This window comes from Raphanus sativus, chromosome 9 (genome assembly GCF_000801105.2).
Source record: "Raphanus sativus cultivar WK10039 chromosome 9, ASM80110v3, whole genome shotgun sequence".
Lineage (NCBI taxonomy): Eukaryota > Viridiplantae > Streptophyta > Magnoliopsida > Brassicales > Brassicaceae > Raphanus > Raphanus sativus.
This window is the reverse complement of record NC_079519.1, coordinates 1,757,677-1,784,940: the sequence shown is the minus strand read 5'-3', so window position 1 is coordinate 1,784,940 and position 27,264 is coordinate 1,757,677. Positions and strand designations below refer to the sequence as shown.

The 27,264-nt window shown below is 30.7% G+C and overlaps 2 protein-coding genes, 1 long non-coding RNA gene and 1 pseudogene across 3 annotated transcripts; 2 read left to right on the top strand and 2 right to left on the bottom strand.

Moving 5' to 3' along the window:
* Positions 1-5,189: 5,189 nt before the first annotated feature.
* LOC108825897 (glycosyltransferase BC10) lies at positions 5,190-8,385 on the bottom strand. The gene is made up of 2 exons (XM_018599256.2): positions 7,693-8,385; positions 5,190-5,871 (listed from the first exon to the last, which is right to left on the bottom strand). Exons 1-2 carry the CDS (start codon positions 8,293-8,295, stop codon positions 5,215-5,217), a joined length of 1,260 nt encoding a protein of 419 aa, XP_018454758.2. The 5' UTR covers positions 8,296-8,385; the 3' UTR covers positions 5,190-5,214.
* A 10,316-nt stretch (positions 8,386-18,701) lies between these two features.
* Positions 18,702-26,902, top strand: LOC108825577 (glycosyltransferase BC10). Its single transcript, XM_018598896.2, is given in 5 exon segments — positions 18,702-19,202; positions 19,460-19,507; positions 26,264-26,768; positions 26,771-26,841; positions 26,843-26,902. Coding segments are annotated over 5 exon segments (1,185 nt in total).
* LOC108824447 (uncharacterized) lies at positions 20,735-22,083 on the top strand (annotated as a pseudogene).
* On the bottom strand, positions 23,416-25,136 carry LOC108825578 (uncharacterized). The gene is made up of 3 exons (XR_008938983.1): positions 24,212-25,136; positions 23,930-24,137; positions 23,416-23,861 (listed from the first exon to the last, which is right to left on the bottom strand). It is a non-coding gene; the product is annotated as an uncharacterized LOC108825578 (long non-coding RNA).
* Positions 26,903-27,264: the final 362 nt, after the last annotated feature.

The window sequence follows — 27,264 nt, the reverse complement described above, 5'->3', positions numbered from 1 at the left end:
AGATAATGAAGATTTTATAATGCTAATTCCATTGATCTAGGCAGTATATGAAATTTTACTAAACTAAATATTAAAAATTAGAATCATTCCTATTTACCATGAAAAATAGTTTAGAATACATTAATTAAAATGTCAAATGTGGTTTGGAGTTTTAAAACAAAAGTGAAGAGTATAAACTTCAGTATATTGAGGATTTACCGAAAACTCATTCTTTTAGAAGGGGTTAACCCACGGATTTTGGAAATTTTTTGAAAATATGTAAATCTGATTTTAGTGTATAGTTTCATCGAGCAGTAACATAAGATAATGGTCAAAGAGTTTAGAACATTTGCAGTCTCCGTTTCTCTAGATAATGAAGATTTTATAATGTTAATTCCATTGATCTAGGCAGTATATGAAATTTTACTAAACTAAATATTAAAAAAGTTGAATGATTCCTATATATCATGAAAGATTGTTCAGAATACATTAATTAAAATGTTGAATGTGTTTTGAAATTTTTAAACAAAAGTCAAGAGTATAAACTTCAGTATATTGAGTATTTACCGAAAACTCATTATTTTAGAAGGGGTTAACCCACAGAATTTTGAAAAATTTCAAAAATATGAAAATCTGATTTTAGTGTATAGTTTCATCGAGCAGTAACATAAGATGATGGTCAAAGAGTTTAGAACCTTTGTAGTCTCCGTTTCGCTAGATAAAGAAGATTTTATAATTCTAATTTTCCTAATCTTGTCAGTATATGAAATTTTAGTAAACTAAATATTAAAAAATTACAATGATTCCTATATACCACGAAAGATAGTTTAGAATACATTAATTCAAATGTAGAATGTGGTTAGAAATTTTTAAACTAAAGCGAAGGGTATAAACTTAATATATAGAGCATTTACCGAAAACTCAATATTTTTGAAGGGGTTAACCCACTTATTTTGAAAAAAAATCAAAAATATGAAAATCTGATTTTAGTGTATAGTTTCATCGAGCAGTAACATAAGATGATGGTCAAAGAGTTTAGAACCTTTGTAGTCTCCGTTTCGCTAGATAAAGAAGATTTTCTAATTCCAATTTCCCTAATCTAGTCAGTATATGAAATTTTAGTAAACTAAATATTAAAAAAATTATTCTATATTCCACGAAAGATAGTTTAGAATACATTAATTCAAATGTAGAATGTGGTTTGAAAATTTTAAACTAAAGTGAAGAGTATAAATTTAGTATATAGAGCATTTAACGAAAACTCATTATTTTAGGGATTAACCACTGTATTTTGAAAAAATTTAAAAAATCTAAAAATCTGGTTTTTGTTTATAGTTTCATCGAGCACTGACATAAGATGATGTTCAAAGAGTTTAGAACCTCTGTAGTCTCTGTTTCCCTAGATAAGGAATATTTTATAATGTTAATTCCATTGATCTATGCAGTATATGAAACTTTACTAAATTAAATATTAAAAAATTACAATGATTCCTATATACCATGAAAGAATAGTTTAGAATACATTAATTCAAATGTCGAATATGGTTTGAAATTTATAAACAAAAGTGAAGAGTACAAACTTCAGTATATAGAGGATTTACCGAAAACTCATTATTTTAGAAGGGTTATAACCCACAGATTTTGGAAAATTTTCAAAAATATGAAAATCTGATTTTAGTGTATAGTTTCATCGAGCAGTAACATAAGGTGATGGTCAAAGAGTTTAGAAACTTTGTAGTCTCCGTTTCTCTAGATAATGAAGATTTTATAATGCTAATTCCATTGATCTAGACAGTATATGAAACTGTACTAAACTAAATTTTAAAATAGTAGAATGATTCCTATATACCATGAAAGATAGTTTATAATACATTAATTAAAATGTTGAATGTGGTTTGAAATTTTTAAACAAAAGTGAAGAGTATAAACTTCTGTATATTGAGGATTTACCGAAAACTCATTATTTTAGAAGAGGTTAACCCACGGAATTTGGAAAAATTTCAAAAATATGAAAATCTAATTTTAGTGTATAGTTTCATCGAGCAGTAAGATAAGATGATGGTCAAAGAGTTTAGAACCTTTGTAGCCTCCGTTTCTCTAGATAATGAAGATTTTATAATGCTAATTCCATTGATCTAGGCAATATATGAAATTTTACTAATCTAAATATTAAAAAAGTAGAATGATTCCTATATACCTTGAAAGATAGTTTAGAATACATAAATTTAAATGGTCGAATGTGGTTTGAAATTTATAAACAAAAGTCAGGAGTATAAACTTTAGTATATTGAGGATTTGCCGAAAACTCATTATTTTAGAAGGGGTTAACCCACGGAATTTGGAAAAAAATTTAAAATATGAAAATCTGATATTAGTGTATAGTTTCATCGAGCAGTAACATAAGATGATGGTCAAAGAGTTTAGAACCTTTGTAATCTCCGTTTCTCTAGATAATGAAGATTTTATAATGCTAATTCCATTGATCTAGGCAGTATATGAAATTTTACTAAAACTAAATATTAAAAAAGTTGAATGATTCCTATATACCATGAAAGATAGTTTAGAATACATTAATTAAAATGTCGAATGTGGTTTGAAATATTTAAACTAAAGTCAAGAGTATAAACTTCAGTATATTGAGTATTTACCGAAAAACTCATTATTTAGAAGGGGTTAACCCACGGAATTTTGAAAAATTTTTAAAAAATATGAAAATCTGATTTTAGTGTATAGTTTCATCGAGCAGTAACATAAGATGATGGTCAAAGAGTTTAGAACCTTTGTAGTCTCCGTTTCTCTAGATAATGAAAATTGTATATGCTAATTCTATTGATCTAGGCAGTAAATAAAATTTTACTAAACTAAATATTAAAAAATTAAAATGATTTTCTATACAACATGGAAAGATAGTTTAGAATACATAAATATTAATGTCGAATGTTGGTTTGAAATTTTTTAACAAAAGTCAAGAGTATATATAAACTTCAGTATATTGAGGATTTACCAAAACTCATTATTTTAGAAGATTAACCCACGGATTTTGGAAAAATTAAAAAATATGAAACTCTGTTTTAGTGTATAGTTTCATCGAACAATAACATAAGATGATGGTCAAAGAGTTTAGAACCTTTGTAGTCTCCGTTTCTCTAGATAATGAAGATTTTATAATGCTAATTCTATTGATCTAGGCAGTATATGAAATTTTACTAAACTAAATATTAAAAAGTTGAATGATTCCTATATACCATGAAAGATAGTTTAGAATACATTAATTAAAATGTCGAATGTGGTTTGAATTTTTAAACAAAAGTCAAGAGTATAAATTTTAGTATATTGAGTATTTACCGAAAACTCATTATTTTAGAAGGGGTTAACCCGCAGAATTTTTGAAAATTTTCAAAAATATGAAAATCTGATTTTAGTGTATAGTTTCATCGAGCAGAAACATAAGATGTTGGTCAAAGAGTTTAGAACTTTTGTAGTCTCTCTTTCTCTAGATAATTAAGATATTATAATGCTAATTCCATTGATCCAGGCAGTATATGAAATTTTACTAAACTAAATATTAAAAATTAGAATCATTCCTATTTACCATGAAAAATAGTTCAGAATACATTAATTAAAATGTCAAATGTGGTTTGGAGTTTTAAAACAAAAGTGAAGATTATAAATTTCAGTATATAGAGGATTTACCAAAAACTCATTATATTAGAAGGGGTTAACCCACGGATTTTGGAAAATTTTCAAAAATATGAAAATCTGATTTTAGTGTATAGTTTCATCTAGAAGTAACATAAGATGATGGTCAAAGAGTTTAGAACCTTTGTAGTCTCCGTTTCTCTAGATAATGAAGATTTTATAATGCTAATTCCATTGATCTAGGCAGTATATGAAATTTTACTAAACTAAATATTAAAAAATTAGAGTGATTCCTATATACCATGATAGATAGTTTAGAATACATTAATTAAAATGTCGAATGTGGTTTAAAATTTTTAAACAAAATTGAAGAGTATAAATTTCAGTATATAGAGGATTTACTGAAAACTCATTATTTTAGAAGGGGTTAACCCACGGATTTTGGAAAAATTTCAAAAATATGAAAATCTGATTTTAGTGTATAGTTTCATCGAGCACATACATAAGGTGATGGCCAAAGAGTTTAGAACCTTTGTAGTCTCCGTTTTTCAAGATAATGAAGATTTTATAATGCTAACTCCATTGATCTAGGCAGTATATGAAATTTTACTAAACTAAATATTAAAAAATTAGAATGATTCCTATATAGTATTTACCATGAAAGATAGTTTAGAATACATTAATTAAAATATCGAATGTGGTTTGGAGTTTTTAAACAAATGTGAAGAGTATAAACTTCAGTATATTGAGGATTTAACGAAAACTCATTATTTTAGAAAGGGTAACCCACGGATTTTGGAAAAAAATTCAAAAATATGAAAATCTGATTTTAGTGTATAGTCTCATCGAGCAGTAACATAAGATGATGGTCAAAGAGTTAGAATCTTTGTAGTCTCCGTTTCTCTAGATAATGGAGATTTTATAATGGTAATTCAATTGATCTAGGCAGTATATGAAATTTTATTAAACTAAATATTAAAAAATGAGAATGATTCCTATATACCATGAAAGATAGTTTAGAATACATTAATTAAAATGTCGAATGTGGTTTGAAATTTTTAAACAAAAGTGAGGAGTATAAACTTCAGTATTAAGAGCATTTACTGAAAACTCATTATTTCAAAAGGGATTAAACACCGGATTGTGAAAAAAAAATCATAAATATGAAAATCTTGTTTTAGTGTATAGTTTCATCTAGCATTGACATAAGATGATGGCCAAAGAGTTTAGAACCTTTGTAGTCTCCGTTTCTCTAGATAAGGAAGATTTTATAATGCTAATTCCATTGATATAGGGGTATATGAAATTTTACTAAATTAAATATTAAAAATTAGAATGATTTCTATATATAATGAAAATAGTTTAAAATACATTAATTCAAATGTCGAATGTGGTTTGATATTTTTAAACAAAAATAAAGAATATAAATTTCAGTATATAAGAGATTTATTTAAAATTCATTATTTTAGAATGAACCCACGGATTTTGAAATTTTTTTAAAAAAATGAAAATCTGATTTTAGTGTATAGTTAAAAGAATACAACATTACATTGAAAAAATGGAAAAAAAAAAACATATTTAAATGAAAGAGAACTATCAGAAATTTAGAACAGTAGGTGCAAGCCTTAGCAACCTGCCGAGAGCAGTGGGCAAGAACTTGCGAGCAAATAAATAACAAATATTTGTTTTCTCTCCATTGTGGTAACACTGCCTATTCTCATCACCACCACTCCTCAGCTTCACCAAGAACTCTTCTGTCACCTCGTATCTGATAAATCGGTTTGGATGGGGTCCACCTTTCGACCAGTCGACCCACGTGAGAGTCCGGTTCGAGTTGCGACGACCAAGGCTCGATTTGATGTTGAGGAGTGTAGGGATGTAGTGTTCGTCTGTGTAGCAACCATGGTGACAATAACGGTAAAAGAGAGGCCAATAGATTACATCGGAGATGATTTCAAGGGCCATGGAACGGTCGAGCTCGAACCACTGGGAGCCTTTGCGCCAGTGTCGTAGATGGATACGTGGCTTCATTTCAGGGCTGTATCGGCCACGTCCAACGCCACCTAGTTGGTCGTACGACTCGACGTGAGTTTGAGTTGATTTAGTAAGGTAAGAGTAAACCGTTGTAAAGTTGAAGAGAGGGATGCATGATTCCGAGAGAAGTACGAATCGTTCGTTTGATATGTCTAATAACGCATTTGCTAGTAATCTTTGTTCTGCCTCCACCATATTCACATATCCCCAATCCACTCTCTGCATTATCAATAAAATAATTCAAAAAATATGTTATAAGACCTAAAACATAATTGAGTTTATAAAAAAAACATAAAGTAATCTACTTATGGTCTATTAATTTGAATTAGCAGCCAGTAAATAAAAAAATATAAATTTAAATAACAGGGATAGTTATTTTTTTTTTTTGAATGAAATGTTAAATTAGAATAACAGGGATAGTTAGGAGTATTCAGTTCTAATTTCAGTTCGATTTTTTCGATTTTACAAAAGTTAACTACTATATTAAAATTTTATCTACTCTAGTTTGATTCAGACTGAATTCTTCATCTTTTAAGCTCTTTCATTTTGTAGTAAAAATAACTACATGTAGTTTTCTATAAAGTTTGTAAATTTTAGATTTACTAAAACATGAAAATATTATTTTAATTTTAAATAAATAAAATTTTAGCATAATATCACTTTTATATAAGATCTCTAAAAGGGAAAGAAATATAAGCTATTTTAAATTTTTAAACAATACAATTAAGAAACTAAAAATCTTGTAAATATCAAAAGTGTACAGAAATCGCAAACATGTATAGTTGTATACACGATCATGTATATTATGTAATTTATATATAACTATAGTGTTATATATCATTATTTAATAACAAATTAATTAATTTATAATTTATTTAGTTTGATTAGTCTATAAACAAAATATATTTGTATACTGCAGTTTTTAAACATAACATATACTGTATACAGTAGTTTATAGGATATAACCAAAACTAAAAAATATTTTTTGGGTTATACTGCCTTATTTTTTTTTTCCTTTTCTAAAGTATATATAGATATTACTTATATGTTTCAGACAAAATAATGTCTCAAGTAAATTGCAATGATATCGAGTAAAAGTGCTAGTAGGTCAAAGTTAGATCGAGTATCAAAGTTAGACCCGTTTTTTTTTACGAATTATATTCAATTTCAGTTATACATCGGATTAAGTATCAGATATTTCTAAATATCCCAACAGTACATCCCTTAACTAAAATTCAATATTCAAATGACCGCGTGTAATAATGGACCAAGAAAAAAAAGTCGACATCGATTGAGTTGGAATAATCTAAATTGTTAACAACCTTTTGTCAATATTTCCTTCCTAAAGAGCAATAGAAATCATATCACAAGAGAAGATTGATGAATCTTAAATTTGATAAAATTAGGGAAAATAATTAATTGGAAGATATTCTCATTTAAGACATACGTTTGTGCCAACTAAATGTAAATTAAAATACTAATAAGAACCCTCTTCCTTTACAGGTACATGCGTTTATGCCTTCGCAAAAAACGTCTTAAGTTCACTAATGAAAAAATAAACCATGAATGCAATAATTGACCCCAAAAGAACGAAAAGAAAAACCATGCAATGTATAGTACTATATAATATGACATCACTGGCACCGACGACGGACCATAAACAACGGCTTAATAAAAGGTATAGTTCATAATTTATTCAACAAAAAGTAACCGTATTGTGCAAGATAATCTACATTCCCTTCACTATCTCTTATGAAATTTGATATCTTTAATATTAGTTTTTCTTTTAATTCTTTACCCAATCACAGTCATAGTATATTCTTTTAAATTCGCGTGTAAGATTTTTGGTCATTTATTAAATTTCTAGAATCTCGATATCAGTTTAATATTTTCTCTTACCTTTTTAATATCAATTTGACAGCTTAATACTGTCAAAATCAGAAAGAAAAAAATTTATACGTTTTTTTTGTCTCAAACGTTTTTCACTAAAAAATAAAAATCAGAAAAAAAAATATATATCAAAATGTGTAGGAAGCTGACCTTGCTTGGAATCTGCCGGCCATGGAAGACGGAATCTTCAGGATCTGTCTGGTTATAAGAAGGGTAGGAGTGAACGTAAATACTGAACAGACCCTCGTGTCCCCGAAAGAATCTCTCCCATAAAGGAGCAAGAGGTAAATGACCTTTTGTCAAGAACATGAAAGCAACCTTTGGTGTTCTAGGGAAAGGATAATTCTTGATCTTAGGCGTCATTGAAGCTCTCCAAAGAAGCTCTTTGTCTTCCATGTCATGCATAGTCTTCTTCGGCGGTCTCAGAAACTGTTCTAGCCCAATGTGTCCGGGCTCTGAAGAAGGAGAAGGAGGAGGAGGAGGAGAAGGAGAAGGAGGAGGAGGAGGAGGAGGAGGAGAAGGAATAGAGGAAACGAGGAAGAGCTGAGAGATGCGTTGGATGTTGAGTGAAGATGTGGAAGAGATGTCTTGTAGAGATGAATGGAGAAGGATACCGATAATTATGCCGCAACATAGAATGAGGGAATAAGAAAGGAGATTAAGGAACTGATGGTATTGTGCATTGAGAAGCTTTGCTACTAGAGACGGTGATGAAGACGACAATGATGAGTTTTGCTCTTTTTGGTTCTTCATCGAGAGAGAAACAGTGAATTGTGTTTATGTTGTTGTCTAAAAGAGGAGTGACTGGATCTAGGAAGTTTGAATGGAGAAGAAGAGACAAGTTCTTTGCTTTAAGGACAAGAGATACGTGAACGCTTTTACAAGTGGAGAATTCTATTTATATTATTCTTCGTTGAGTCTTCCTTTTACTTGTCAAGATTGAAATTAAAATGGTATGGGTTGGAAAGATGAAATTTGCTTACAAAAATAAAGATATCATATATTCTGTAGATATTAACTAGTAAGGGAAGAATCTGTTAGAAACTGATTTCGGCAGATTTTAAACGGGTGGTTAATGGTATGATATATCATTTCAGTTTTGAATGGTTTAACTAGTAGAATAATTGACATTATATTCAGCGAAATAATTGAATTTTTATTGAACGGATTTTTTTATTGATTAGTGAAATTTGCTTGCTGTCAAACTTCATATACAGTTTTATACTACTAAGTTAAGAATCCGCTATAAATTAATTACGTCAGATGAGAGTCTACCATGCATTCAAAATTGGAAACACTACGTTAAGCGATGGAGAACATACTCCAGCATTCGACATATCAGAGCTTCAGAACAAATTGCAAGGATTTGATTGCTATGATCAAGGAGCTAAAGATCAGGCCAAACTTCGTAACAAATTAGAAAGGATTGCGATTCTGCAGATATGCTTTCCGAACTTTATAATCACCCATATTCCATAAGCGTGAAATCAGATTGCGGATTATTTAGGTAAGAATGCTAGATCTTTTCATAGAGAATTCTATTTTATCGATTTTTCTATTCCGGTCTAATTACATAAACCACCTATTGTGTGAGTAAAAGAACAGCCGCTTGATGTCAAAAAATAATAATTATGTCACACTTTTAACGGGTTATTAAATGGTGATTTCTTTCACATTTCAAAAATGACTAATTTAATATGTAGAGTGGCAGAAATATATTCAGGAGAATACCTGTAATTTATTGAACTGATTCCTTAATTTTGTTAACATAAAAAAAATACATACCAATAAAATAATACAAATTTACTACTCTATATAAAAAAAATACATGTAATCAATAAATTATATTATTAGCCACTAAAATGAACAGTGCTTAAAAGCTATTTATTTTTTCTGAAAATTTTAATTGCCATATGTATATATGCAGTGCAGATGAAGAATTAATAAATCATGCTCTATTTAAAATTCACCAGCTATTAAAATGTGGTTTTGTCAAAAAATTTGTTCATTATCTTTGAATTTTTGAGTTCTTTCAATATGTTTGTTATTCTCGAATATGGACTATTTATTTTGAAAAATTTCAAAAAGTTATATTTCAAAAAGTTATGATTTTAGTTATTTTCCTTTGATCGTGTGGTATATTTAAAAAGAAATATTATAATAATAAAATGGAGATCCTCACAAGATTGAAGTGTAGCAAAAATATAAGATATTTTATCAGTTGAGACATGACTTCTAGATTTAGAAGCTATAAAAGAAAAATTTTCTACCAATTTGAGTTATATACAAACATGGAAATAAAAGATAGTGTCATAAGGATGGATATTAGAAAAAAAAACAAGATAGTTTTGTAGGATAAGATTGGTTCTGCATCATAAAGGTATAAATTTTTGATTTGGGTTATAATATATACGAAGACCCTAAAAATCTCAGAAATGGTGTTCATAACTAATTTTTCTCAACTGGCAAATATGGTATTTACACTGACGTATGACCGACTTCCACGTTTCACATGGATAAATTTCAACGAGATAAAGAGTTCTTCTCTAATTTTATCATCTATGAGCATCTTCAACCCATCTCTATAATAAAAATCTCTAAAAAAGAAGAAAAAATAGATGAACCTTTTGCTCCAATGTGTTCCTCTATAATAGATGAACTAGATTTTGATCCGCGCATCCGAGCGGATTTTGAATTTTTCTTTTATTTTTATAAAGTATTTAATGATCTTTTAAACACATCGTTTACTTAAATATCTTTTGTCTCCTACAAACCTACTCGAACCGAAGATGATCCGACTCAAACTTTCAAAAAATTTACAATATCGAAATTGTATTTATTTAATTCTAAAACTCTATAAACACGAAATCCAAACAAATACACATATTCCAACTGGTGTTTTGATGTCCTGATCAATCTGATTTTCTGAAAAAAATAATATATTTTTTATTAAATTATTTCAAAATGTATTTTCTACATCTAAAATCTTATAACTTGTGCAGTTTGTTTCGATAATTTTATCACTTGTATAGATTTTTTAAAAAAATTGCACAAATCATATATTGATCCGCGCGGATATTTTGTTTGACTTGTGTTCAATGTAAACTCATAACCTGTTGGTTTTATAAAAAAACTTCATGTATATTTTTAATGTTTTATAATTTACATATATAGTAGAATATATTATTTTCTAATATAGATGTTTGATAATATTTTTTATGTGTACATAATATTATATTAAAGGTTTTATAACTTGATGCAATTTGATATAATTTTACTATTCATATATTAACCTGTTTTTTGTTAATTTAGTTCAAAATGAAACAACATACTCATTTTTTAATTTTTTGCATTAATTTTCTATTAATTATTATTAATTTTGTGATATTTTTGTTTTCTTAAAATTAAAATCTCAAAATTTTATATTTGACTTAACTAAATAAGGTAATATTATATTTTTTAAAAAAGGTTTATATAATATATACTATATATTTCGGTTTGTGTTTTATTTTCACCCCAAAGAAAATAATTTTCAATTTGGTCAATATATGAAAACTGATTTATTTAGATAAGCTTTGAAATTTTAATTAATTAATTTAAAATGGTTTTAAATGCAGTTGCAAAATATGTAAATAAAAAAATAGAATGGTTAAAACAATGGTTAAATGTGCAAATAAAATGAAGTATTTAATCTGCTATACATGTTTCCAAATAGTTTTCATTTAATCTGCAATCCACATTGTCAAACAGTTTTCATTTAATCTGTCATCCAAGTTTCTAAGCAGTACCAAAATATATTTCAGTTTTAATAATATAGATGTTATATTTGTCTCTATAAATAGAGAAATACTATTTTTTTGTATATTTGGGAGAAAAAATAATATTCCTCTATTTATAGAGTTAAATATAGCATTCTTATAGAGGAGCACATTGGATCAAAAATTACATCTCTATTTGTTTTCTCTATTTTAGAAATTTCTATTATAGAGATGGGATGAAGATGGTCTAATGTGTATCAAAGTCATTTTATATACTTGTTGTTATCTTATTAAATTTATATTATTTTAATTTTTAAATTTATAAAAATTCTATAAAAATATAACTGATCAACCAAATGAATTGTCAATAATATCAATACACACAAAGAGATACTTGACTATTCGAAGTTGATTAATGATTTTTAAAAATAAAAATAGAATTTTTTTTACTACATAATATTTAAAAAATAAATAAAAATCTAATAAGTTACACTATTATGTTCAAATATTTTTAAAAAATATAAATTTAGTTATAATTAAGGGGCATAATTTTTCTATTGCGCTTTAGGCGCAATGTAAGTCTAGGCCGGCACTAGTACAAGTCATGCAGATAACTGTTTTCGCGTCTATGCAATTTGCAATTTGCATATTTAACAGCTAACATAAACGGTAAAGTTTAGCTGACGAAAGGTTTATTTGCATATCAACTAAAATGACAATAAAACCATGAACTTTCAAATTATTAGTAAAGAAAAAAAAACTAAAATGACAAAATATTTTCTCGTTGTTTCTCATCTCTCTTTGGTTCAACAAGTCAACTTAGTTCTAAGGAGCTGGGCCACGTACTTTCAGGCATCATTAAAGTATCATTATTGGAGGTCAGTATACAAAAGCCCTTAGCTTTATTTTTTTTATTTTTTTTTTGTCATGAAAGCTTAAAGGCAGCCTTTATTTAAAGGCCTTTCTCTGTTTTTTCTCTTCGGTCCTCTCCCCTTCTCCTTTAAGGGCTGCCTTAAGGGCTTCCCAATAATGATGGTCTTAGTATTAGTATAATCTGACGATTATTATTATTATTTTTTTTTTTCTGACGATTATTCAACTGACTTGTATATTATACGGAGCTGAAGTTTCATTTCAAGGAAACGAACAAAATCTTATGTTCCAAACGGGATGAAGCTTCCATCAATACTTCATGACTTTCCGGGAACGATGGCACGTGTTGCATAGTTATTGTCGCTTTGCTCAAACACTGTGCAACCCAACTTTACAGATAAATTTGACATCTAAATCTCAGTAGACAAGTATATTTTGCCCATTTTACCACGTATGAGTTTTCCTACATGGTTTATCCCTTCTAATGACCTTCATTACTCCATTTACAATTATCTTGTCTTTTTTTCTACAACCTAGGGGTGTCCGGCAGGACGAAGCTCAACTGATTAATCTTTTAGAGACATGCCCATCAATGCTAACCAGATAGATCCGGTTGTTTGAAACGAGAATTATATATTTATGTCAGTCTGACCATACAATAAGGTAAATCTGAATTTGATAGATTTTAAATCAGGGTGATTAGCATCTTTTTAAATCCACTATACCACTCGACCACACATTTGTGTGGTTACAATTATTTTATCTTTATAAAAAACTATGTTCTTTCTGTTCTAAAATTTTATTTACGATTTCATGGCAACTTTTAACATGGGACAAATCAGTTCATATCTAAATACTTACATTTGTTTCAATCCATGGGTAGATTCTAATACATATACTTATTAAAATTTTGGTAAAATAAGTAGCTAATAAATAATCTCGTAGTTTATTTAGTATTTAGAGTTCAAATTTTCTTCTTTATCAAAGAAAAAAACTGGAACACTTTTATCTATGTGCGTGTCATTCATGCATGCTAATTTCGTTTACATCTTTCCAATTTTATTGGATGGCCTCCTTCCTAAATGGATAAATAAGAGTTCAAATTTGTGTGATGTCGGCACTCGGTAGGTATGTACATTTAGGTGGTGTTTTATACAATTTTTTTTTAATCCTATGAAATTTTCTAGTTACAAAATAAAATTATCTTTTAGATATCTCATACATGTAACTAAGTATCTTTAGAACAATATATATAGTATTTATAATTGTGCATGGTTTTTGGGGAATTTCATAATTTAAAATATTCACAGGGTAAAAATGTCTATTTACTTAATGTTTAAATCATGTAAATTTGATATTATTAATTATATGTCATTAATGCTCCAATATAATTTTTTTAATCCTCACAGGATGGTAATCATTTTTAAATTAGATAATAGAGTTCAAATTTGTGTGATGTCGGTACTCGGTAGGTATGTACATTTAGGTGGTGTTTTATAAAATTTTTTAATCCTATGAAATTTTCTAGTTACAAAATAAAATTATCTTTCAATTATCTAATATATGTAACTAAGTATATTCAGAATAATATAAATAGTATTTATAATTGTACGTTGTCTTTTGGGGATTTCATAATTTATAATATTCACAGGATAAAATAGTCTATTTACTTAATGTTTAAATCATGTAAATTCAATATTATTAATTATATGTTATTGATGCTCCAATATAAAAAAGGATGGTAATCATTTTTAAATTAGTAATATATATATACTCTGGTATACATATTTGATTTTTTCTATAAAAAATAATTATTTTGATTAATGGATTTGATCTGTTTCAAGAAAACTGATTTAGAAAAGGACAACCAAACCTTTTTCTTTCTCTAAAAACAAAAAGCTTTCTACTCTATCTTCTTTTCTGATCAATTCTGTTTTCCGGCCGGCGGTTGTGGGCTCACACAGCGACAACATCAGTCGGAATTTGTTTTAAAATTCTTTTAGTTTCTCTTCTTGCTTGTATAGTCTTTTGTGATTCCCTAAGTCTCTTTCTCTTGTGGATCTAGATCTATATCAAAAATCTCGAAGTTGATTCTTTACTCTCTGACTGAGTGCATGTCCTTTCCACGTTTTTTAATCATCGATGTGTAGTGTTTCTCTGGTTTTAAGACCTTGGATCAGATTGTTGGCTTTCGGTCCTCGCCTCTTGTTCGGAGTAGTTTCTTCTTCGATTTTCATGGTTTGATAGTAGACTTTGGTGATGAATCTGTTGGGATCAGACAAAATGCTCATCTTCGAATCTTTGGATTTGGAGCTTCGGCTCATTAGTAAAAATAGGTCGCTGGAATTCGTCAGGTAAACCAGTTCTTCACTGCGTCTTCCTTGGTTCTATCATATGGTCCTGATCGATATGATGAGTGATGTATTTAATCTCCATCCATAAAGTTTTGCATTGGTGTTGTTTTCCTTCAAACCACTCTTTCCAATGGTTTTTCGTTTATTCAATGTTTTATGTGTTGGATCAGATCCGTTTTGATTAAATTCCTAGTTTGTATTTATGGTTATGGATTCTGGAGACTTGCATGTTGTCTGCTGGCGTTAGTTTCTAGGGAAGTTCTTTTCTTCGCCTAACTTAATTTTCCGGGGGTCTTGTAATGGCTCCCTGGTTCTATTTTAGTGTTGTGAATCTATCCAATGTATTTCACCTTTGTATTCTCCTTGGTAATCTAATGAAAATTCAGTGTTAAAAATGGATTTGATCCTGCATTGCTCATTCGCTTTGAAAACAGATTTTCACCAATATTGGTCCACAGACTACAGTTTACATATTCATATGTTAGACTTAGGCCATTTAACCATGTGAGAAAAAAACTTATATGTAAATGTGAATTACATGAGATTAAATTTCTAGGTAAGTTCCAAGCTAAACTGTTTTTACCTTCATTTGAAAAAAGAAGAAGCAAAACAGTATTTCTTACCTTCATTTTTTTGTATAAAACAGAAGATATCGTTTCTTCAGGTAACCTCTTGATTTACTGCCCAAATGTTGAAAAAAAAAATCTTTATAAGAGTTGGTATTGATGCCAAAAAAAAGAGTTGGTATCATGTCTATGCATTTGCATACTATAAAAGTCGTGTAAATGAAATTCACATCTTTCTCTATAAACATTAAAAGTTTTAGTTGTTTGTTAATATATACCAACCTGAACAATCCTGCTTTTATGGCCAAGTCACTTTCATCCTTTGTAATGAATTAACTTCAAAATCTTTAGGTACAATCTCATTTTTATTTATACAATTGAGTTGTTGCAAGCGTCAAACAATATAAACTTGGACGTCTTAAGAATTGTTGTTGACGATTACCAGAAAAATAATATCTTCGGGAAAGGCTATTAAATACATATACATCAGTCACAATATCTTATGGTCAAATAAGAAAGAAAGCAATCAATCATGTACATAGATGATACGTAAAAGCAATCAATTTAAACAACTATTAGTTACAAAATAGTAAAAGTTTAACAACTATGAGTAAAATATTCAAATCACAATTAAAAATACATCTGCTTATAGCAATGAAAGATGGTTTTGGGAAGACGTAGTAAAAAATGTTACGTATACCTCTAAGTGTGTATATATATTTTTTCAAAGAGACCACGTAAAATCAAGAGAAAGGCAAAGACTGAATAATTTTAGAACTTTGATGTACTTTAGAACGAATGTTATATGGAATCAGAACCGCTTACGTAAGATCGAATGGAAATACAGAAGTAAAATTTTATAAGAAACTAAGAAGTGGGTATGTGTTAGCAGCAGCGTACATCTATATATAAATAGTTTTATAAAACTTATAACTAAGAAGTATATGATTTAAATTAAAAATTAAATTCACCTATTCATTTTAATAACTTTATATCCATTCAACTGACATCATATTATAATTATAATCATAAAAATACTAACAAATTAAGTTTTTAAAAACAGTTATCCAGTTAATCAAATTAATTATTTTTAATATCTTGACATATATGCAAGATCTCTAATAAAAAGTATCGTGCACAAAATAATTTATAATATTAGTTTTAGTATTTCAATAAATAGTTATTCTCTATATTTTAATATTATTAAGTGTTAGATTTTATCCAAAATAAAAACATATTTTATTTATTTGTGACATTGGGTTTTTAAGACCAAAAAGAAATCTTAAAATGGAAACGTAAAGTTTGAACATATTTTTAAAGAAGTTAGAAAATTTTCACAAAAGTCTGATTTCAATTTTGATCACAAAGCGGGGAAAAAATGTTTGATGAGTTTCTATAGTACCTACTACCTAGTTTAGAAATTAGAATCAGATGCATAAATTTATCTATATTTTTTGTTGTCATCAACATAAACATTTTCAATTTAAAAATTCTGCAATCCAAAATGATAACTCCTAATTATATATATAAGTTAGGATATCTTTATATCATGTTAAATTTCTAATTTAAAACTAATTAACAGTATATAAATATTGACCCAAATTTTATATATATATTAATTATGTGTTAATAAAAATCCAGATATGGGAACTTATATTATTACTTAATTCTTTAGAGATTAAGCATACAATCCATTAATATCTACATTTCTATATAACTCCAATAATCTCGTAGACCATTATTTTTTTGGATTGGAGAGCGCAAGCCACTTTTGAACCGGGATTATAAGAATATGGATGAATGTACTAAACCTTTTTATTAGTGATTTGAATGTTTTACTCATAGTTGTTTACCTTCTTGAGTAAAACCTTTTTGATATATTTTTAATTGTGATTTGAATAAAACCTTTTTTGAATGAAACCTTTTTGAGTAAAACCTTTTTGATATAGTTTTGAATGAATAAAACTTTTTTGAGATCAAATAAGTGTTTGGGAAATTTGATCACCTTTCCATTGAACGTAAGAGAGTATACATACAAGCGGAGTGATCTCGATATCTGCCTATACCTATCGTATCGTAAATATACAAGGAATCTACTTATCCTATAAAAATTGGATATGTGGATATCCTAACTAACAGTAGCTTCTGCCAAAAGAAAAAAACTAACAGTAGCTTCAAGATTTTCTTAAAAAAACTTTTTTTGTATATTTACGATTTTCTTACAATTGAAATTGCTTGGATTATTCAAAAATACCTGAAAACTTACTCCACTGCGTGTGTAATTTTTGTTTACGTCCTAATCATTCATGCCACAAAAGATCTTCAGCTTTAGAGCATCTTTATCCTTGCAACCCATAATGGATTGCTTAGGAATATTTTAATTGTATTTAAAGAGAAGAGATTTGGATAAACAACTTAATTATTTTGCTCCTCCATTGCAAGTCTCTTATTCTTGGTTGCTTAAATTTTTTTGATCAAATGTGTTGTTCTTCTTGTATTATAAGAAAGAGTGAACGAGAAGAAGTATTGATCAAATGTGTTTTATATTTCTTTTTGGATGGTGAGAAGGAGAAAACGAGTTTTGATAACAAGTTTGTCCGATGCGCCTTCGTCATGTCTCTTTTGCTTTCATTATCTGGCGACACAACCTGAAAAACAAAAGAGAATCAACATCCAGAAACCAAGCCAACAAGAATAGCTACACAAACTTGCAACAAACGATTCATAGTTGATCCATCTAAGACACAAGATACATAATCTATAGACAGAATCAAACACACGAAACAGATCATAATTGAAACAAACTTGAAAAAAAAATTGAACAATGTCATGAAACAGAAGAACAAATCCCAATTGTTCAAAAGAAATTCAAAACAAATATCAAAGAAGAAACAAATACAAAAATTCAAAACAAGTATCAAAGAGGAAAAACAAATAAAATATGAAACTTTACATGATCGATACGAGGAGACCCACCAACAAAGAGCTCCTCCGTCGCCATTGTGAGACGGAATCGAACCGACAAACACACAAAACTTTAATCAGAACGAGAATAACCCTAATCTAAGACATGCATGATATTTGTTACACAATGTCAACTTTACCTTTAGATTTGCGGAGAACCACAGAGAGATAGCGGTCGTCGCCGTCGACGAGACCCACAGAGAGGGAAATCAGCGTTCATGCCGTCGACGAGTCAAGGAGAGCCGTCCATCGCCGCCGTCGTCGAAGAGCCACAGAGAGACAGAGAATCGCCTTCGGTCACCGAGAGTTTCGGGAGAGACAGAGAGAGAGAGAGAAAGAACCGAGAGATGAGACGAAATCGACGACCCCTCTCTCCTCTCTCTTTTCTCGTCTCAACACGTGTCCAAAACAGTTGCTTGAGTGGGCTTAATTAAGCAACGAAGCTTAAGTTAATTTGGGTTTTTTATTTTCTTTTAATCCAATATTAGTCTAAGAAACCCACTAACAACCAGGGATAAAGATGCTCTTACTTGCTCATCTCCACTTCTTCACCTCATTCCAACTAAAAGTTAAGATCCATTCACTTCTAACCTCTTTATATTTTGAAAACAAAATTCTCATACGCATGTATTTCTTAGTCGGAGATGCCGACACAAAAGGACCGAAACTCATCATCATTATCATTCTTTCTAGTGATCAAGCTTCTCAATCCACTGCTCCATCATTTCCTCAATCTACTTTTCTATTTTTTCCTCCTCTGCTTGGGTGTGGTAGTTGGAATCATTGTACATTCTTCTCTAGAAGCATCATTTTTACCTTATTATCCAACCGTTCAAAGTGTCTCCCAACTCGTCCTCGTTACATCTCATCCTCCACCTACTTCTCCTTTGTCTCAGAACAACGAGCTCGAAATGTTTCTTAGGCCACCGAAGAACATCATGCACGATATGGAAGACAACGAGCTTTTTTGGAGAGCTTCAATGGATCCCAAGATCAGGAGTTACCCTTTCTCTCGAACCCCGAAGGTTGCTTTCATGTTCTTGACAAAGGGACCTTTACCTCTAGCTCCTTTATGGGAAAGGTTCTTTCGAGGGTACGAAGGTCTTTTTACTATTTACATTCACACCAATCCGTCTTACAACCAGGCCCGGCTCAAACTTCAATAAACCCTGTGCTAAAACGAAAAAAATACTAAATATTTTAGGCCCATTTTGATTCTTGTTTAATGAAGGGCCCTTTATATAACCAGTCTCACATGCATTACTAAAAATACTAAACTACTTTCTTCACCCAAATTCTAAATTTTGGACCCTTTTCTTATAAGAAAAATTGATTAAAAAGGTAGGACCCGGTGCAAATGCACCGTCCGCACACCCTCAGAGCCGGCACTGCTTACAACGAGTCCATGCCCCAAGGTTCTGTGTTTCACGGCCGCCGCATTCCAAGCAAGGTCGTCAACTTCTAATCCGGTCTTTTATTATTTTCCTTTCTGTATTTTTTTTCTCTTTTTCAACTGGTTTTGTTGCACTAACAGGCTAACATCTAGGTTTAGGTTTAACCTCTTCACAAAAAGACCACAAATTCCGAATAAATCTTTCTGTATATGGCTCATCTGGCATACAATGGAATACATTTTGATTTTATATTCGAAATAGCTACATTTTTTGCCTAAAAATCCTTAATTGTGTCCTTAACCACTAACCTAACTAATTAGGTACGATCAGTATTAATTAATTTGCTTTGTAATATAGCTATAATATACGGGAAAATTTCAATTATACCATTTTGGTGATTCCACTTTTCAATTTTACCACAAGCAGATGCACATTTTTATAAATACCTAAAGAAGCTAAATGACAATGACTAAAATAACCTTACTACTCTGACTCTCACCTTTCGAAGAAGAGACGAAGAAGCTTGGCCGTTTAAATCAAGTTCCGTCATCGTCTTCATCGAGCATCTCCGTCATCGTCCTCATCAAACCTTTCCATCGTCATCTTCATCAAGGTACCGCCGTCGTCTTCATCGAGCTTGGCCGCCATTGTTGAAGACGATTCCTGCCGTCGTCGTCGTGGTGCAGCTTCGATCGATAGGGTTGTAAATTGGGAAGAGTGCAATGGGAAGCTCCGATCGATATAGATACTTGTTAAGGCTCGTAACTTCTTAGTGTTTCAGTTGCTTGATTCTTCCTGATTTGAAGAGAATTTGGTTTTTGTTTTGATAATTGGGAATGATTCAAGTGGTTTTGATTTCGATTTCGTGTAGTGTGATGTTGAATCCGTTGCTTCCAGGAATTTGACAGAATCTCGAGTAGATTTCTGGCTCCGATGAGCTTAAGAAAGAGTAGGAGGAGTTAGAAGAGAAAAAGGCCAGGGCTGACGAGAAAGCAGCTCTTATATATCAGAAGAAGATAACGATTGGTGCTGAGAAGAAGCTGAAGAAAGCACAAAAGGAAGAAGAAGCTAAGAAGCATCTGAAAGTACAAGACGAATTGGTAACTAAGTCAATATTTGCTCTTGTTTATAAAATCCTAATTCAGTTTATAAAATAATAAATCAGCAGTATTGATGTCGAACTCTGTTTGATTTTTTCAAATACCAAATTAAACCTTAATCTTGTTTGTATATGCTGTCTTTCTGTATGTAGATTGGTGTCAAGGAGCTCACTTAAAGAGATCATGACACTGACAGTGCAAGTGTTACGTGATCCATGTGCTGTATGGTTGAAGTTGGAAAGAGTGAGCAGGTTTATCTCCATTCTCCTTAAAAACCCCCAATCTAGCGTTTTACGTCATCGATTTTTCTTCACAGATTCACTTCGATGCTTACAGGATGCTTTAGTGGAGTTATCCGAGCAAGGAATCGTCTTGATCATGGAGGAATCAGGCTGTCTTCAAGCCAAGGTCTATCTCCAACGCGAGGTATCGATTTCTCCCCCCAAATCTTCAAATTCGATTCACCAAACTGTAGAATCCGTAACGTTGTATGTATGTGAGAAGCTATTCACAAAGTACGAGTACGGAGCTGAAGGGAGACCTAGATTTGGAATCAGCTTAGGGCTTCTTGTGGACTGCTTGAACACATTCTCATCACCTGGACATTCAAATACTATAGAGATCAAGTATCCAGGCCCTGACATGGAGCTTCTTCTCAAGTATGATGAAACAAATCATTCATCCTCTTAGTTCGTGTAGTTTTAGCAGATGATGTTTGTGGTTTATTAGGTCTGTTGATACTCTGAACTCGTGCATCTACTCTGAGATAAGAACGAGAATCCCAGAGACTAGTGAATGGGACTATAACTTTGAGCAGGCAGGAACCACACCGATTACTTTTACTGTAAAGGTAACGTATGATCTAGTGAAGTGTATCATTGCTAGCTAGTCAGAGAGATTTCTCAGATGATTGTTAAAATGTATCAGTCAGCGGCGTTGAAAGAAGCAATAGATGATCTTGAGTGGCCTGGATCAAGCGTGCAGATTAGCCTTCAAAAGTCTCCTCCTTGTGTTACCTTTAGAAGAGAAGGACATGGAGACTTACAGGTCTTGTTTTGTTTCTCACTTGTTAGTTTCTTGGATATGTATCGGGAGAATCATGTTGGGTGTACTCTTCTTTTCCAGATAGACTTCATGTATTACGCCAACACTGATCTTCTCCTTACCTTTCATTGCGATACTGAAGTCTCTTATAGGTAACAATTAAAGTAATCCCTTCTCTAGCGTTAGTTGATTGAATCCTACAACTTATGGCTTAAAAACTCATAAAGCTGGTTGTTTCTTAGGTATAAATACAAGTTTTTGAAGGCGACAACAGCAAATATTCCAGGAAACGTCGCCAGGGAAAACCAGGGAAGCAAGCTGACAATAGGAAGAGGAGGGATGTTGAAAGTTCAGCACTTGGTTTCAGTTGCTAAAGCGTTAGCTCCACAAGTGGACTTTGCAGGTTATCAGCCGCCGAGTCGGATTTGCTTATATAGTTCTTTGTCAAGCCTGAAGAGTTTATAAAATTAGTCTATAAGGTTTTCTAAATAAATTATTAAAGTATACTTCATTTATAAGAGTTTATAAATTCAGTTTATAAGGCTTTATGAGGATCATAAATAATTTATAAATGTTTATAAATCATTTTTAAAGATTTAGAAATCATTTATAAACCTTTATCAATAGTTTATTTATATATTCTTATAAATGATTTATAAACCTTTATAAAATCACTTATAAAAATATACCAAATATTTACAAACCCTTATATAACCATTTAAATAATTTATAAGGGTTTATAAGACATTCATAAAGTTTATAAAAACAATTTATAAAATTTATACACCAATTTATGAGGGGTTTACAAGGCTTTTTAAATTATTTATAAATCTGTTTATGTCACATTTAAAACTAATATTATTATAAATCTGGGTTTTGTGATATTCTGATAATACATCAAAACAATTTATAAGTTTTTATAAAGTAGTATTTGAATAATATATATAAAGGTTTATAAAATAGAAAAGAATATCTCTGCTTATTTATAAGGGTTTATAAAGGTAAAATAAATCAGTTAAAAGAATTCTAAATCATTTAAAAAGTTTATAACCATTCAGAAAATCTAATAAAAGAATTTATAAGGGTTTGTAAATTTTTTAGAAGGGGGTTTAATGATATATACATAATTTATAAGGGTTTATAAAACATTCATAAAGTTTATGAAAACAATTTATAAGACTTTATAAGAGTTTATAAAATCAGTCTATATGGCTTTCTAAATAAATTATTAAAGTATACTTGATTTATAAGAGTTTATAAATTCAGACTATGAGGCTTTATAAGGATTATAAATGTTTATAAATCATTTTAACGATTTAGAAATCATTTATAAACCTTATCAATAGTTTATATATATATATATCCCTACAAATTATTTATAAACCTTGATAAAATCACTTATAAGAATATAAAAAAATATTTATAAGGTTTTATATAATCATTTAAATAATTTATAAGGGTTTATAAAAAAATCGTAAAGTTTATAAAAACGATTTATAAAGTTTATACACCAATTTATGAGGTGTTTATAAGAATTTTAAATAATTTGTAAATCAGTTTATGTCACTTTTAAAACTAATATTATTAAAAATCTGGATTTATGATATTCTGATAGTACATCAAAACAACTTATAAGTTTTTATAAAGTAGTATATTTATAATATTTTTATATATATAAAGGTTTATAAAACATAAAAGAATATCTTTGCTTAGACAATTTAGAAGGGTTTATAAATGTAAAATAAATCAGTTAGAAGAATTCTAAATCATTTAAAAAGTTTATAACCATTTAGAAAGTATAATAAAAGAATTTATAAGGGTTTGTAAAATATATTTTATAAGGATTTATAAAGCATTCGTAAAGTTTATACATTTTATACACTATTTATAAATAATTTATAAGGCAAAAAAGAACCAAGCACGGAAAAACGTAAACCTATACATCTATTATCTTTGTCATATTGGACTAAGAACTCGTTGTATGAGAAGTCAGGACTGCTAAGGAGATCAAAATGCTTTCTTCCAAGCGTGTCTTTTAGTATTGTGATCTGTCCTTTCTTGAGGAGCGTGTCCTCTTCACCTCCTTCAACATCTCCTTCTCTAACTCCAAATCCATATTTATCTTTCTGCAGTCATTCACTTCCTTACACATCTCTTCTCTTTCCTCCAACACTTTTGGTAATGCAACTTTCATGCTAGCTAACTGTTTAGCAGCTTCTTGGAGATTAGTTTCAAGCCGTTTCACGTTCTCGTCCTTCTTCACCATCTGATGTCAACATCATCATCATCATCAGAAAAACACTCAAGGATCTTAACTAATTACTTATGAAGTACCTGAATCTTGAAGTCTTTTAATTGGTGTGTTTTTACTGAGAGGCTGTCTAAGACGCTCTGGATTTCACGTTGGAGAACTTCGTTACCTCTTACACCTGCTGCTACTTCAGCTTGCAGCTGTTCGATATCTTGTTCCTTGAAATACAGCTTCTCTCTTAACAAAACTCGTTACTAGAGTCTCTGCTCTCAGTACAGCTCTCAGGAGTTTCTAAAATCAGACAAAAGGTGAAACACTTAACACAGACAAACATGTAATAAAACCTATGTTGAAATGAAACTCACCTCCACTGATTGGTTGTTTGGCTTCAGTAAACATCAATGACTCTGAGTTTGATGCAATCTCATTGTCTTTCTCAACCAATAAACCGTTGACAGTCTGCAAACTCCTCTTGAGGCTTTCAGTTCCACGCCGTGTTCCATGTACATTCATCTCAGATTCAATCAGAAACTGCTCACTCAATCCATTACCCATGTCCTCATATAATTTCTCTTTGATGAACTTGAGCAACTTGTAACACAGTTGCGTGCTCTCATTAACTTCGAAACCCCTTGGTATTGCAAGAGGCATACACGCATCTTAATCTCATTGTCTAGCTTGAAAGTTGTCATAGTGTCATCTTAATCAGTAGCTCTACATATGCATGTATTATGTATATCATCAAGCCGTAAGCTCATGAAAATTCTGTAGCAAAGTCAAAAGATAAAACTTTCTCATTTTAAACAACTAGATCTCTTCAGAACTATGTCTAAAAGTCGTAGCAAAGACAAATATCACAAACTCTGCATGTGTAATCTCCCTATCCAATAAGTGTAAGTTTCAAAGTTTCTCGACCTTACATTCACTGATTTAGATCCCATGTAATAACATGCTAAGAATAACCTAATCCAATAAAGATAGAAGTGAGTATAATTCGAGTCGGATTAAGAAGATAACTCCAACGGTCCGACAAAAACGGAGACGGGAAATCTCCATAGCTCAAAGACGTGATCGGAGCTCTCAGTCCCACGGCGTTGCCGGAAGAAACAACGTTGATGATGAAAGAGTTAGATCTTGACGGTAACAGATTCATTGACATGGACGAGTTCGTCGCTCTCTTCCAAATCGAAGACGGTGGCGATATTCGAGATCGTCGGTCAAGTTCAACGGAGTTCGTCTCAATTTGATCTCAATTTCATCTCGTGACAGAGATTTGGAGAAGAGATAGATCTGGGTCAAAATTAATGAAATGAGGGGTATAATAGTATTTTGCCTATTAAAAATTTAGTGGTAAAGTTGGTTAGTGTAAACATAGAAAGTGGTATCTTGAAAGTGGTATTAGTGGCAATTTCCCATAATATACTCTCAAAATAATTACACAAACTACTTTAGGCTCGGTTTATTTTTTCATTTCTATTGATACTTTTTTTTCTTTTTATCAGCAATGCCACATGATGTAAAAAGTTTTTTTTTCTATTTGAATAAATTTAACATTCTTTCAAAAAAAAATTATATCAATATTAATAATTATAATAATAATAATAATACTAATAATAATAACACAATTGATAAGGGGAATTTTCAAAAATACCACTTTGAAGGTACCATTATTCATCTTTACCACCACTAAGTACACATTTTCAAAAATACCTTATTTATTAAAATGTTAAAGACTCTTATATTTTTATTTTTATATGCTTTTCAAAATTTTAATCCAAAATTTTAAATCCTAAACCCTCAATTCTAAACCCTAAACCCTAAATCTTCAACTCTAAACCCTAAACCCTAAACTATATACCCTAAATTCAATATCCTAAACCCTAAACCCTGAAACCTCAACTATAAACCCTAAATCCTCAACTCTAAACCCTAAACTTTATACCCTAAACCCTAAAACATCAAATCTAAACCCTAAAACATAAAATCTAAACCCTAAATCCTAAACGTTCAAATCTAAACCCTTCATTAAAAGTAGTGGTAAAAGTGGTTAGTGTAAACATGAAAAGTGGTACTATGAAAATGGTATTTTTGGCAATTTCTCTTGATAATTACATAAAAGTTGAATATTGATAAAGGTGTACAATTTTTCACTAACCTAGCCTGTATGTTTTAGGATTAGTAAAGTTGTATTTTTATTTTTTTTGTTTTTGTTTTTTATTTTTACTTATTACTTAATTATATATTAAATCACTAGTTCGTTCAGCAAAAATATACGTAAAAAATCAGTTGAACTGATTTCCTCATAACATCTATTTCTAATAGTATTAAGGATACTTTTCATATCAAGGAAATTAGTATTGATTGTATCTAATCAAAGATAAAGTTACAATCCAACGTCATTATATGTACTAATGCAGAGAGTGGACTGGGCAGACGCAAACATGGTAGAGGCAGAACGTAGGTTACTAGCAAACGCATTATTAGACATCAAAAACGAGCGTTTCCTTCTCCTCTCCGAATCATGCATCCCTCTCTTCAACTTCACCACTATCTACTCGTACCTCATCAACTCCACTCAAACCCACGTAGACTCTTACGACCTCCCCTTCGGCCGCGTCCGCTACAACCGCCGCATGTATCCACACGTCCACATGCACCACTGGCGTAAAGGCTCTCAGTGGTTCGAGCTAGACCGACCCATGGCCCTGAAGACCGTCTCCGACACATTCTACTGGCCCATCTTCAAGGCATACTCTCGCTGTCCCGACGAGCACTACTTCCCGACGCTACTCAGCTTGACGCCGAGCCTCGGGTCGCGTAACTCGAACAGGACGCTGACGTGGACTGACTGGGGGAAGCATAGGGCCCATCCGAGATCGTTTGGTGGGTCGGAGGTGAATGTGGAGTTCTTGAAGTGGCTTAGGAGGGTGACAAAGAGTATTGTGAACACAATGGGGTTGATAAGACGAGGCCTTGCTTTCTCTTTGCCCGCAAGTTTTTCGTCTAATGCGTTGGATAATCTGCTCCGGTTTGCATCCACCGTTATGCATTTCTGATCACTACTATTTTGTCTCTCTTAATTTATTTTTATTTTATAGGTGTTTATACTTGCATATGTATTATCTGAAAGTTGCACTTTGATTTGTTTTCATACGGTTTTAACTATCTTACAATTATGTGTACAGTCTTTAGTTGTATACGGAGTATCGATTTGGAGGAAGATGTTTCAACGACCATTTTCTAGGCTTGTACATATAACAACTCAATAAATATATGATCAGATGAGGAAGTCCTTAGCCAATTAAAGCCATATGAACATGCTCTTTCTTTGCTAAAAACATATATTTAAGTTTTAAAAAAACAAACTATTCATGTACAGCTACTGACGACCCATATTCGTGTGTGAAGGGAACCAAAA